The 12,061-nt window shown below is 38.6% G+C and overlaps 1 protein-coding gene across 1 annotated transcript in view; it reads left to right on the top strand.

Annotated features, from left to right (window-relative positions):
* Nucleotides 1–12,061, top strand: part of FILIP1 (filamin A interacting protein 1) — a 282,762-nt gene that overhangs the window by 23,057 nt on the left and 247,644 nt on the right. Inside the window, exons 2-3 of the mRNA XM_060615976.3 lie at nucleotides 9,022–9,143; nucleotides 9,589–9,731. Of these exons, the coding sequence (XP_060471959.1) occupies nucleotides 9,609–9,731 (123 nt within the window). The 5' untranslated portion in view covers nucleotides 9,022–9,143; nucleotides 9,589–9,608. The remainder of the gene's footprint in view (nucleotides 1–9,021; nucleotides 9,144–9,588; nucleotides 9,732–12,061) is intronic.

Below are 12,061 nucleotides of genomic sequence, written 5' to 3'. Positions count from 1 at the left end.
TCCCCCCCACCCCCGCCCCCACCCCCGCCGCGGGCTATGCGTGATATTTCTCATGCATTCCAGGCTGCCCAAGATCAAAGGAAAGGACAGAAAACAAACAGTTAAACTGAGAGAATCTCATCAGTTTACAAATATCTTAGTAATATTACAAGAAAAGGGCAATCTTATCAATAGCCTAATCTCCAGGAACTCCCTACTCTCTTAAAGATAATGCTTTGCTAGAGGGAAAAACAACCTTAGCTTGACAATAGCTAGGTCTCCAGTAATCTATGAGTCTTCTTTAGCATATGGAAATCCCTTTAAGAAACTTCCTCTTGACTTTACCACCCCCAACCACAGTATATAAGCAGTCACTCTTCATAACCCTAGTGCAGCTCTTTCTGCCCAAAGGTCCTGTCCCTGTGCTTTAATAAATTCACCTTTTTGCACCAAAGACTTCTTCAAGAATTCTTTCTTGACTGTCAGCTCCAAACCCCCACCAATAACACCCCAAAACCCCATCACTGCCTTCCTCCCAGTCCCACTGGCACAGGGGCAGACTCCTTGCTACAAATTTGGTTTATCTGTAATACTCATCATTTAGCACTTCCTTTTCTGCTTTTTGGAACATGAGGAATGATCTTGTTACTAGTCCATGCATGCTATGTTTCTTGTTTTTGACAGGATTTCAGTTTTATACCTCAGTGTGTACCTATGATGGTTAATTTTATGTGTCAACTTGACTGGGCCATGAGGTGCCCAGATATTTGGTCAAACATTATTCTGGGTGTTTCTGTGAGGATATTTCTTGGATGAAATTAACATTTAAATGGTAGACTCTGCCTAAAGTAGATTGCCTTCCTATTGTAAGTGGGTCTCATCCAATCAGTGGGAGATCTGAATTGAACAAAAAGGCTGACCCCATCCAAGTAGGAGAATTTTTCCTGTCTGACTGTCTTTTGGACTCAAACTAAAGCATTTTCTTGGGTCTGGAGGCTGCAGGCCTTTGGACAGGAATTATATGATAGGAAAAGATAGGATTCAGTAGGCAGAGAGGGAAAGATTAGGGCCTGAGGTGTCTAGGTGGGGAAAAACACCTATTTTGGAACAATGCTGGAATGTCTGACCACAGCAAGCCCCCTCAGGTGTAACGTTCCTCTTAAGAATGTAACAGACCCCACCTATTCCCCCTCAGGTTTCCCCTCTGGAATTTGACAAAAGACCTAAGTATGGCCATAGATCACCCCTCATACAATGGAAATGAGCCAATCAGGAATGGACAACCCAGCACCTAGAACTATCCAGCCAATAAGGGTAGAACACGAGAAGGAACAAGGGGGAAGAGAAGAGGGAGGACTGACCAGAACCTTATAAAACAAAGACCCTTGCCTATAGTCCTGGGGGATTCACCTTTGAATGCCCCCTCTCTGTAAAGAGAGCTTTCTTACTATTCTTATTTTCTAATATTATACTCTAATAAAAACTTTTGCCTGCTGCTCATTCTGTGTCCACCTCTTCATTCTTCAAAGTGGCAAGACAACGAACCCTGGGTATTGTGGTAAAAAATCCTGCAATAATTACACCACCTCTCCTGTTTCTTGGGTCTTTAGACTTAGACTGAGACTAAACCACCAGTTCTTTGGGCCTCCAACTCGATTCACCCAGCAGGTCTTAAGACTTGCCAGTCTTCACAAAAAAAAAAAAAAAAAGGAAAAATATTCCTTGCTCCTGGATAGGAAGAACAAATATTGTTAAAATGTCGATACTACCCAAAACACTCTACATACTCGATGCAATCCCTATCAAAATAAGCCAGCGTTCTCCACAGAGCTAGAACAAACAATCCTAAAATTTGTATGGAACCAGAAAAGACCCCAAATAGCCAAAGCAATCCTGAAAAAGAGAACAAAGCAGGAGGCATCACAATCCCGGACCTCAAGATGTATTACAAAGCTGTAATCATCAAGACAGTATGGTACTGGCATAAAACAGACACTCAGATCAATGGAACAGAATAGAGAACCCAGAAGTGGACCCACAAATGTATGGCCAACTAATCTTTGACATAGCGGGAAAGAATATCCAATGGAATAAAGACAGTCTCTTCAGCAAATGGTGCTGGGTAAACTGGACAGTGACATGCATAAAAATGAACCTGGACCACTTTCTTATACCATACACAAAAATAAACTCAAAATGGATGAAAGACCTAAACATAAGACAGGTAGGCATCAAAATCCTAGAGGAGAAAGCAGGCAAAAACCTCTTTGACCTTGGCCACAGCAACTTCTTGCTGAACACATCCTCGGAAGCAAGGGAAACAAAAGCAAAAATGAACTATTGGCACCTCATCAAAACAAAAAGCTTCTGCACAATCGGCAAGGAAACAATCGGCAAAATTAAAAGGCAACTGATGAAATGGGAGAAGATATTTGCAAACGACATATCACATAGAGTGTTAGTATCCAAAATCTATAAAGAACTTATCAAAGTCAACACCCAAAAAACAAATAATCCAGTGAAGAAATGGGCAAAAGACATGATAGACATATTTCCAAAGAAGACATCAGATGGCCCACAAACACATGGAAGGCAGCTGTGCTCACCACTATACCATCCATGCAGCCCACTGACACATGAAAAAATGCTCAACATCACTCATCATCAGGGAGATACAAATCAAAACCACAATGAGATCCTACTTTACACCTGTCAGAATGGCTAACAGTAACAATTCAGGCAACAACAGATGTTGGTGAGGATGCAGAGAAAGAGGATCTCTTTTGCACTGTTGGTGAGAATGCAAACTGGTGCAGCCAATCTGGAAAACAATATGGAGTTTCCTCAAAAAATTAAAAATAGAACTACCCTATGACCCAGCAATTGCACTACTAGGTATTTATCCAAGGGATACAGGTGTGTTGTTTCGAAAGGGCACATGCACCCCAATGTTTATAGCAGCACTATTGCCAATAGCCAAAGTATGGAAAGAGCCCAGATGTCCACCAATGGATGAATGGATAAAGAAGATGTGGTATATATATACAATGGAGTATTCCTCGGCAATCAAAAAGAATGAAATCTTGCCATTTACAACTATGTGGATGGAACTAGAGGGTGTCATGCTAAGTAAAATTAGAGAAAGACAAATATCATATGACTTCACTCATATAAGGACTTTAATATACAAAACAGATGAACATAAGGGAAGGGAAGCAAAAATAATGTAAAAACGGGGAGGGGGACAAAACATAAAAGACTCTTAAATATAGAGAACAGAGGGTTGCTAGAGGGGTTGTGGGCGGGGGATAAGGGGCTAAATGGGTAAGGGGCATTAAGGAATCTACTCCTGAAATCATTGTTGCACTATATACTAACTAACTTGTATTTAAATTAAAAAATTAATTAATCTGAAAAAAAAGACTTGCCAGTCTTCATAATTGTAGGAGTTAATTCCTTATAATAAATCTCTTAGTATATATGTGTCATAATTAATATATTTATTATATATGTACTATATACTATCCAAATGATTCTGTTTCTGTGGAGAACTCTAAAACAGTGTCCTCTACCTATGAGAAATGTACATTGCTGGTTATTTCTGAGATTTGTAGCAATGGATAACTTCTTTCTGTTTCTTTTTGACTTTATTTTATCTTCTCTTTTTAGCCTCTCCAACTATATTGTGGTATGAATATCAGTGTCTCATCAAAGATGAGTTATGCATTTCTTTTCCTGTTATCTTCATGGTTTAAAAAAAAATTTTTTTTTTAACATTTATTTATTTTTGAGACAGAGAGACAGCATGAATGGGGGAGGGTCAGAGAGAGAGAGGGAGACACAGAATCTGAAGCAGGCTCCAGGCTCTGAGCTGTCAGCAGAGCCCGTTACGGGGCCAAACTCACGGACCGTGAGATCATGACCTGAGCCGAAGTCGGACGCTTAACCGACTGAGCCACCCAGGTGCCCCTCTTCATGGTTTTTAAAGTGATTTCTGGGAAGAGAAGAGGGAATTACCTACTTTATTATTTGCTCTTTAAATCAGAAGTTTAGATCCAGTTACAATAAAGGTGTTACTATTCTGCTTATCCCTTTGTGGATTTGTTGACTCATGGTCCATAATAGAGGGAGACAACTTGGAGCTCTTGTTGATGTGAAATGTTGAGGTTTGGGAGCAAATGGTCAAGAAATTCTTGAGATGTGTTTGGTGCAGAAAGGGTGGTTTTATTAAAGCATGGGTACAGGACCTGTGGGCAAGAAGAGCTGCCCTGGGGTTTTGAGGAGTGACTGATTATATACTTTCAAGTTCAGAAGGGATTAGGGATAGCATAAGTCTCTAAGGAATTTGGAAGCAAGGTTTCCAGGACCTTGAAGGGCTAGCTGTTGTTAGGAAAAGGTCATTTACTATTGTCTAGTAAAACCTTAGTCATGAGACCCTTCAGATGTATATCATTGGGCCACATGTTTAGAGGATGATTGCTAACATATATCTTAAGGGGATAGAGATAAAGGAACTTTCCAAAGGGATTTTTACAGGATCCTGGAGGGTGGGCTAAAGTCAAGCTAGGGTTGCATTTTGCCTTTGGCAAAGTATTAACCTTGAGGGCAGCTAAGCTCCATGAGGGAGGTCACTATGCCTGTCAAGTACTTAAGTGTCAATGGGCTGTACGTTATAAGGACATTTAATTTTTTTCTATATTTCTGTTGCCTTTCTTCTTCACATCACTGGGACATTAGATATGAAAGGGGATGGCTTGAGGCTGGGCATGAGAAGAATAAAACAACTGGTGAAAAGTTTCCAGTATAACCTTAAAAGGACTTTTATGAATACTAATGCTGACCATGCTATTTAAATTTGTATTAGCACAGTAGTTTCCTCTTATCTGCAGTTTTGCTTTCTGTGGTCAGCTCTGGTCTGGAAGTAGGTGATCCTGCTTCTGACGAACAGCCAGGTCAGTAGTAGTCTGAGACTACATCACATTGCATCACAATACACTCACCTCACTTTGTCTCATCATGTAGGCATTTTATCATCTCACATCATTGCAAGAAGCTCAATGAATTCAGTACAATAAGATATTTTGAGGGGTGCTTGGCTGACTCAGTTGGAGGAGCATGTGACTATTGACTGTGGCGTCATGTGTTTGAGCCCCAGGTTAGGTGTAGAGATTACTTAAATAAATAAAACTTTAAAAAATATTTTGAGAGAGAGAGAGGCCACATTCACATGATTTTTATTATAGTATATTATTATAATTGTTCTATTTTATTATTAGTTGTTAATCTCTTACTGCGCATAATTTATAAGTTAAAATTCACTATAGGTATGTATGAATAGGAAAAAACATAGTTTATATAGAATTCAGTACTATCTGTAGTTTCAGGCATCCACTGGGAGTCTTGGAATGTATCCTCTGTGGATAAGGGGGGACTACTGTACTATGAAAATCCTTATTGAGACATGTATCTCTCAATCCTCAGTAACTCTAATGGAATCAGGAAAAGTTTGCTAAGCAAGTTTTCTCTCTCTTTTTCTCTGTTTGGGTGTAGGAAGTGGTGGTTTGAGTTCTGAATTGGATAAAAGGCTGAGTTTCATGCCCAAGTCTTCTTGGTGCAAGACAGGAACAGTGCAGAAACAAACATCAAAGTAGAGGTGAAAATGAACAAAACTCCCCCTAAGAGATATATAGAAGAATTGAGGAAGGTTAGGGGCTTACAAAGAATGTGGAACAGTGGTTTGGGCTGATCATACCTAGATGTGAAGGGTTTGAGGGACCTGGGTAGATATCTTGAAGATACCTTTTATTCTGAATTGAGACTACGCATTTATTTTACCATTCACACATACTTTAGGATAGATGTTTTTTGGGGGATGCAAACATAATTAAAAACATGGCCCTATATTTGAGGAACTCAAAAGTAAACTAAGCTTAGAACAGAACAAAGGTTTCATATGTTTCCCTTCATTCTTCTCCTGTTTAGCCAGCAAACTGTTAACAGAACTGTGACCTTAAATGTTTTCCCTATTTATGCGTGGCATATGAGAACGTGTGTGTGTGTGTATGCGTGCGTGCGTGCGTGTGTGTGTATGCGTGCATGCGTGTGTGTGTGTGTGTTCGCGCGCGCGTAAAGACATCATGCTTGGCCTAGATTCTTGTGACTCTAAAAGGTTTTAGACAGCATAAGACCATCTTAAAAATGGGGTGCTTGGGGCAGTTGAACAAGGCTCAGATTATATAGTCAACTTCTGTTTCCTACCACTTTCCATCTTTCAGTCCTCAAAAATGATATTTTTGGAGCTTGCTTACTAACGAGGAAAATGTTCACAAATTGTTAGGAAAAGAGCAAAGGTAAAAACTTGTACATTTATTATGATCTGTGTAAAAATTATATTTGAGCAGAATGTTGGTGGTGGTATTAGATGATTTCTTAAAACTTTCTGTGTATTCTAAATATTAAAGATTACTTACAAAATTTGGCTTATATTTCTTCTTAAATTTAATGACCATGGTATGCATATGCATAAAGTGTAGAGAGCTGGTTACCAGGAATGTTATTACATTCCTTACTTGGCCTATACTCTACACCAGATGAATTCTTTTCCTGTCAATTTCACCCTACTATGTTTGTGCTTATGAGACAGAAACATATATTTTGCCTATATGTTAATTTAATCAACCAATGTTCAAGTTAAATATTTGCAAAATTTTATGTTTGATCATTTTTAGTTTTTTTATCATGAAAATTTTTTTCCAGCTTATTAAGATAAAATTGACATATAATGTTGTGTTAGTTTAAGGTGTACAATGTGATGATTTGATACATGTATATATTGGGAAATAATTACAATGTTTGTAAAATTTTAAATTCAAACAAACTTTTTTCTCTGTACGTTTACATAAATATTTTCCTCACAATCAAAGAACTGAGATTGATAGACTTTAAATCCTACAAAAATACAGCCACTCCATTAGTGAAAAACAAAATCTGACCTATAGTGTATAATTATATTATATAACGGCAGCACCCAAATATTTGAACAAATAAAATTTGAATTATTCAATAACATATTGGATGGGAATTTAATGTTTGATTTTACCCAGTGTCTAACCTAAGATTATTTTAGTGGAAAGTATCAAACTTGCTGGGGAAAGATTTAGCAAGGAGGGCAAATTTATTATAAAGATAGCACTTAAAAGTCAAGGGCAGGGTACAATTCTGACCATTTTCATATCTTGAACCAAGAGTTGGAAAACCATTAGGACTCCGGGGAGCCTGTTCCTCAAGAGAAAATTCTGTTTCTCTGGAGACACATGGATTCTTTCATCTCTGCCTCTTTCTGCTTGTTTTTTTGTTTTTGTTTTTCCTCTGTAGGCAGGCTTTTCCTGTTTCTCTGTATGCATGGCCACCTTGCCACACAACAGTTTACATCCTTGGCTCAAGTAGACATCTCAGATTAAGGAATATATCAAAATTTCCAATGCAAATTTCTAGAAGAAAAGAGTTGATGGGCCCTGCCTGAGACAGGTGTCCAACTCTGGGTCATGTATTATTGACCCGGAGTGTCACCCAGAGTGACTGGAGTCATAGACTACTAATACAGTTGTCAAAGGTCTATATCTGGGGAAGGAGCATTTCTTACAGAAAACATTTAATAGGAATTGATGTCTCTGTTTTGTGTGCCTTCCCCATATCTACTAACCATATTTATTGTAGACCTGTTAACATTTTGAGTTTTTTTGTTTGTTTCGTTTTCCTTTTTCACTTCTGCACCTTGTGCACAAGGACAGCTTGCTTAATGGCCTTGTCATCTAGCAGACATAAAATTAGGCAATAACAAGAGTTAACATTTATTTAGCATTTCTATGCTTTTAATTTTTAAAAAAATTGTTAAAATATTTATTTTTGAGAGAGAGAGAGAGAGCGCGAGTCAGGGAGGGGCAGAGGGAGAGAGAGGGAGACACAGAATCTGCAGCTCTGAGACACAGCTCTGAGGCTCCAGGCTTTGAGCTATTAGCACAGAACTTGACCTGGGGCTTGAACTCGGGAGTGGTGAGATCATGACCTGGGCTGAAGTCGGATGCCTAACTGACTGAGTCACTCAGGTGCCCCCTTTTTATTATTTTAAAAAATTTTTTAACATTTATTTTTTATTTTTTTGAGAGACAGAGACAGGGTGCAAGCAGCGGAGGTGCAGAGAGAGGGGAACACAGAATCCAAAGCAGGCTCCAGGCTCTGAGCTGTCAGCAAAGAACTTGATGTGGGCCTTACGAACTGTGAGATCATGACCTAAGTCAAAGTCAGATGCCCAACAGACTGAGCCACCCAAGTGCTCCTGCTTTTTCTTTTATTAACTTATTTACTTCTCATAGCAACTCTAGGGAGCAATGCTAATGTTCTTTTTTTTAATAAAAATGATTAGATGGAAGATGGTATTGACAATGAATCTTAGGCAGTAACGTAACAATGATTATATAAATTATTTGGTCTACCAAATACCCTAAGTACCAGCTCAGCATTTTTTTAGTCAGAGCTTATGCGTTTTATTTATTTATTTATTTATTTTACCACTTGGTGTCAGAGTTGTACTATTTGAATATATTGTTAAAAAAAATTTTTTTAATGTTTTGTTTATTTTTGAGAGACTGAGAGAGACTGAGCATGGGTGGGGTGGGGGGTACACATAGAGAGAGGGAGGCACAGAAATCAAAGCAGGCTCCAGGCTCTGAGCTGTCAGCACGGAGCTGGACATGGGGCTTGAACTCATGAGCTGTGAGATCATGACCTGAGCTGAAGTTGAATGCTCAACCGACTGAGCCACCCAGGCACCCCTTGAACATATTGTTTTATTTGGAAATCTTTTGGGGGTTTAGTTGTGTGTTTTAAGTTTTTTGCTGTTTTTTTTAAGAATTTGTTAAAAAACAAATATGTGTGTGTGTGTTTTGTTTTTTTGTTTTTTGCTTTTTGTTTTTTTGTTTTTTGTTTTTGGAATTCACTGAGGGAGAGAAAATGTTTCTCTTTGTCTTTCTTTGATATTTTTAGGTTAAACTGTATCTGCTACCAAATCAGAAGAAAAGGTTCCTGCCATGAGAAGTGCACACAGACTTTCTAAGAGAAGTCCTGGAGGCTCAAGGAACTTTTTCTAATCTTTCCAGGAGATGGGAGTAAGTTAGTCTCTCAGATTAATCTGCTATACAGGAACAAGCTGAATACTTCTCCTTCCTAGTGGAATCCAAGAGCATTTACCTCTCAAGGCTTGTGACAAACAGATTTCTAATTGATGGGAGAAGTAGGATATAATTTTTTTTAAGTTTATTTATTTATTTTGAGGGGGGGGGGGCAGAGAGAGAGAGAGAGAGAATCCCAAGCAGGCTGCATGCCTCACATGGGGCTTGATTTCACAAACCGTGAGATCATGACTTGAGCCAAAATCAAGAGTAGACGCTTAATGGACCGAGCCACTCAGCTGCCCTGAGAGGTGGGATAAATACTGGATGAAAGAATCAAGCATTTAAAATATGAAGACAGTGCTAAATGATGACCAGAAGTAATTGATTAATTCATTCAACAGGGATTTATTGATGTGTTATAATGTACTTCTCTTCCCAGCCCACCCTTGGCTTCTTTCTATGCCAGTGTTCCTCACACATCCTGGATTTGACAAACACAGGGAAAAAATTGCCTGTTATAGAGAATCTCAGTCCAGACTTATTACAGGGAAAAGAATCATCTTGGTGCTCAGAATACTCCAGGTATTTTTTTTCTTTTTCTAAAATTGTGGTAACATAGACATAACATAAAATTTATTATTTTTGATATCAAGATATTCTTAAAATTTGACTATTAGTTTTAAGGGTTTTGCTGTGAAATTTTAACGAAAATGGAGGGTTTTTTTTACATGAGCAAACTTTTTTTTTAATGTTTATATTTATTTATTTTGAGAGAGGGAGAGAGAGAGCAAATACTAGCAGGGGAGAGGTAGAGAGAGAGGGAGAGAGAGAATCCCAAGCAGGCTCTGTGCTGATGTGGGGTTTGAACTGGCAAACTGTGAGATCATGACCTGAACCAAAGTTGGATGCTTAACTGACCAAGCCACCCAGGTGCCCCAAGAGGCCCATTTTTATATGTACTAACAAATTGTTTAAACATTTTTGATGGTCTACATATATGTCTGTTCTTTAGATTCTTCTTTGAACCATTTGTAACATCTTTATGGCTCCCTCATAAATCATTGAGTTAAATCTTTGATATATGTGTTAATTTTTATTTGTATAATAGTCATAAGTTTACCTTTGAAAAAATAATCCTTAACAGTTTTGGTGATCCGCGATGACCAATTACAAAGCCAGGTAAACTGCATTGCTAAATAAGCATACCTCATGGGTTACATAATTTCTCAATGCCCTTGCTGTCCATAAAATGTTTTAACCTTCAAGATTCAGCAGAAGAAGAACATAGGTTGAATGAACTGATGAGAAATTTGTATTTTATTATTATTTTTTTAAAATGTTTATTTATTTATTTTTCAATATATGAAATTTATTGTCAAATTGGTTCCCATACAACACCCAGTGCTCATCCCAACAGGTGCCTTCCTCAATACCCATCACCCACTTAACCTGCCCCCCCACCCCCCATCAACCCTCAGTTTGTTCTCAGTTTTTAACACTCTCTTATGCTTTGGCTCTCTCCCACTCTAACCTCTTTTTTTTTTTTTTTTTCCTTCCCCTCCCCCATGGGTTTCTGTTAAGTTTCTCAGGATCCACATAAGAGTGAAACCATATGGTATCTGTCTTTCTCTGTATGGCTTATTTCACTTAGCATCACACTCTCCAGTTCCATCCACGTTGCTACAAAGGGCCATATTTCATTCTTTCCCATTGCCACGTAGTACTCCATTGTGTATATAAACCACAATTTCTTTATCCATTCATCAGTTGATGGACATTTAGGCTCTTTCCATAATCTGGCTATTATTGAAAGTGCTGCTATAAACATTGGGGTACAAGTGCCCCTATGCATCAGTACTCCTGTATCCCTTGGGTAAATTCCTAGCAGTGCTATTGCTGGGTCATAGGGTAGGTCTATTTTTAATTTTTTGAGGCACCTCCACACTGTTTTCCAGAGTGGCTGCACCAGTTTGCATTCCCACCAACAGTGCAAGAGGGTTCCCGTTTCTCCACATCCTCTCCAGCATCTATAGTCTCCTGATTTGTTCATTTTAGCCACTGTGACTGGTGTGAGGTGATATCTGAGTGTGGTTTTGATTTGTATTTCCCTGATTACGAGCGACGTTGAGCATCTTTTCATGTGCCTGTTGGCCATCTGGATGTCTTCTTTAGAGAAGTGTCTATTCATGTTCTGGCCATTTCTTCACTGGATTATTTGTTTTTCAAGTGTGGAGTTTGCTGAGTTCTTTATAGATTTTGGATACTAGCCCATTGTCTGATATGTCATTTGCAAATATCTTCTCCCATTCTGTCGGTTGCCTTTTAGTTTTGTTGGTTGTTTCCTTTGCTGTGCAGAAGGTTTTTATCTTCATAAGGTCCCAGGAGTTCATTTTTGCTTTTAATTCCCTTGCCTTTGGGGATGTGTCAAGTAAGAAATTGCTATGACTGAGGTCAGAGAGGTCTTTTCCTGCTTTCTCCTCTAGGGTTTAATGGTTTCCTGTCTCACATTCAGGTCCTTTATCCATTTTGAGTTTATTTTTGTGAATGGTGTGAGAAAGTGGTCTAGTTTCAACCTTCTGCATGTTGCTGTCCAGTTCTCCCAGCACCATTTGTTAAATAGACTGTCTTTTTTCCATTGGATGTTCTTTCCTGCTTTGTCAAGGATGAGTTGGCCATACGTTTGTGGGTCTAGTTCTGGGGTTTCTATTCTATTCCATTGATCTATGTGTCTGTTTTTATGCCAATACCATGCTGTCTTGATGATTACAGCTTTGTAGTAGAGGCTAAAGTCGGGGATTGTGATGCCTCCTGCTTTGGTCTTCTTCTTCAAAATTACTTTGGCTATTCGGGGCCTTTTGTGGTTCCATATGAATTTTAGGATTGCTTGTTCTAGTTTTGAGAAGAATGCTGGT

The sequence above is a fragment of the Panthera onca genome, chromosome B2 (assembly GCF_046562875.1).
Source record: "Panthera onca isolate mPanOnc1 chromosome B2, mPanOnc1 haplotype 2, whole genome shotgun sequence".
Classification (NCBI taxonomy): Eukaryota; Metazoa; Chordata; class Mammalia; order Carnivora; family Felidae; genus Panthera; species Panthera onca.
This window is presented reverse-complemented; position numbering and strand designations above follow the sequence as displayed.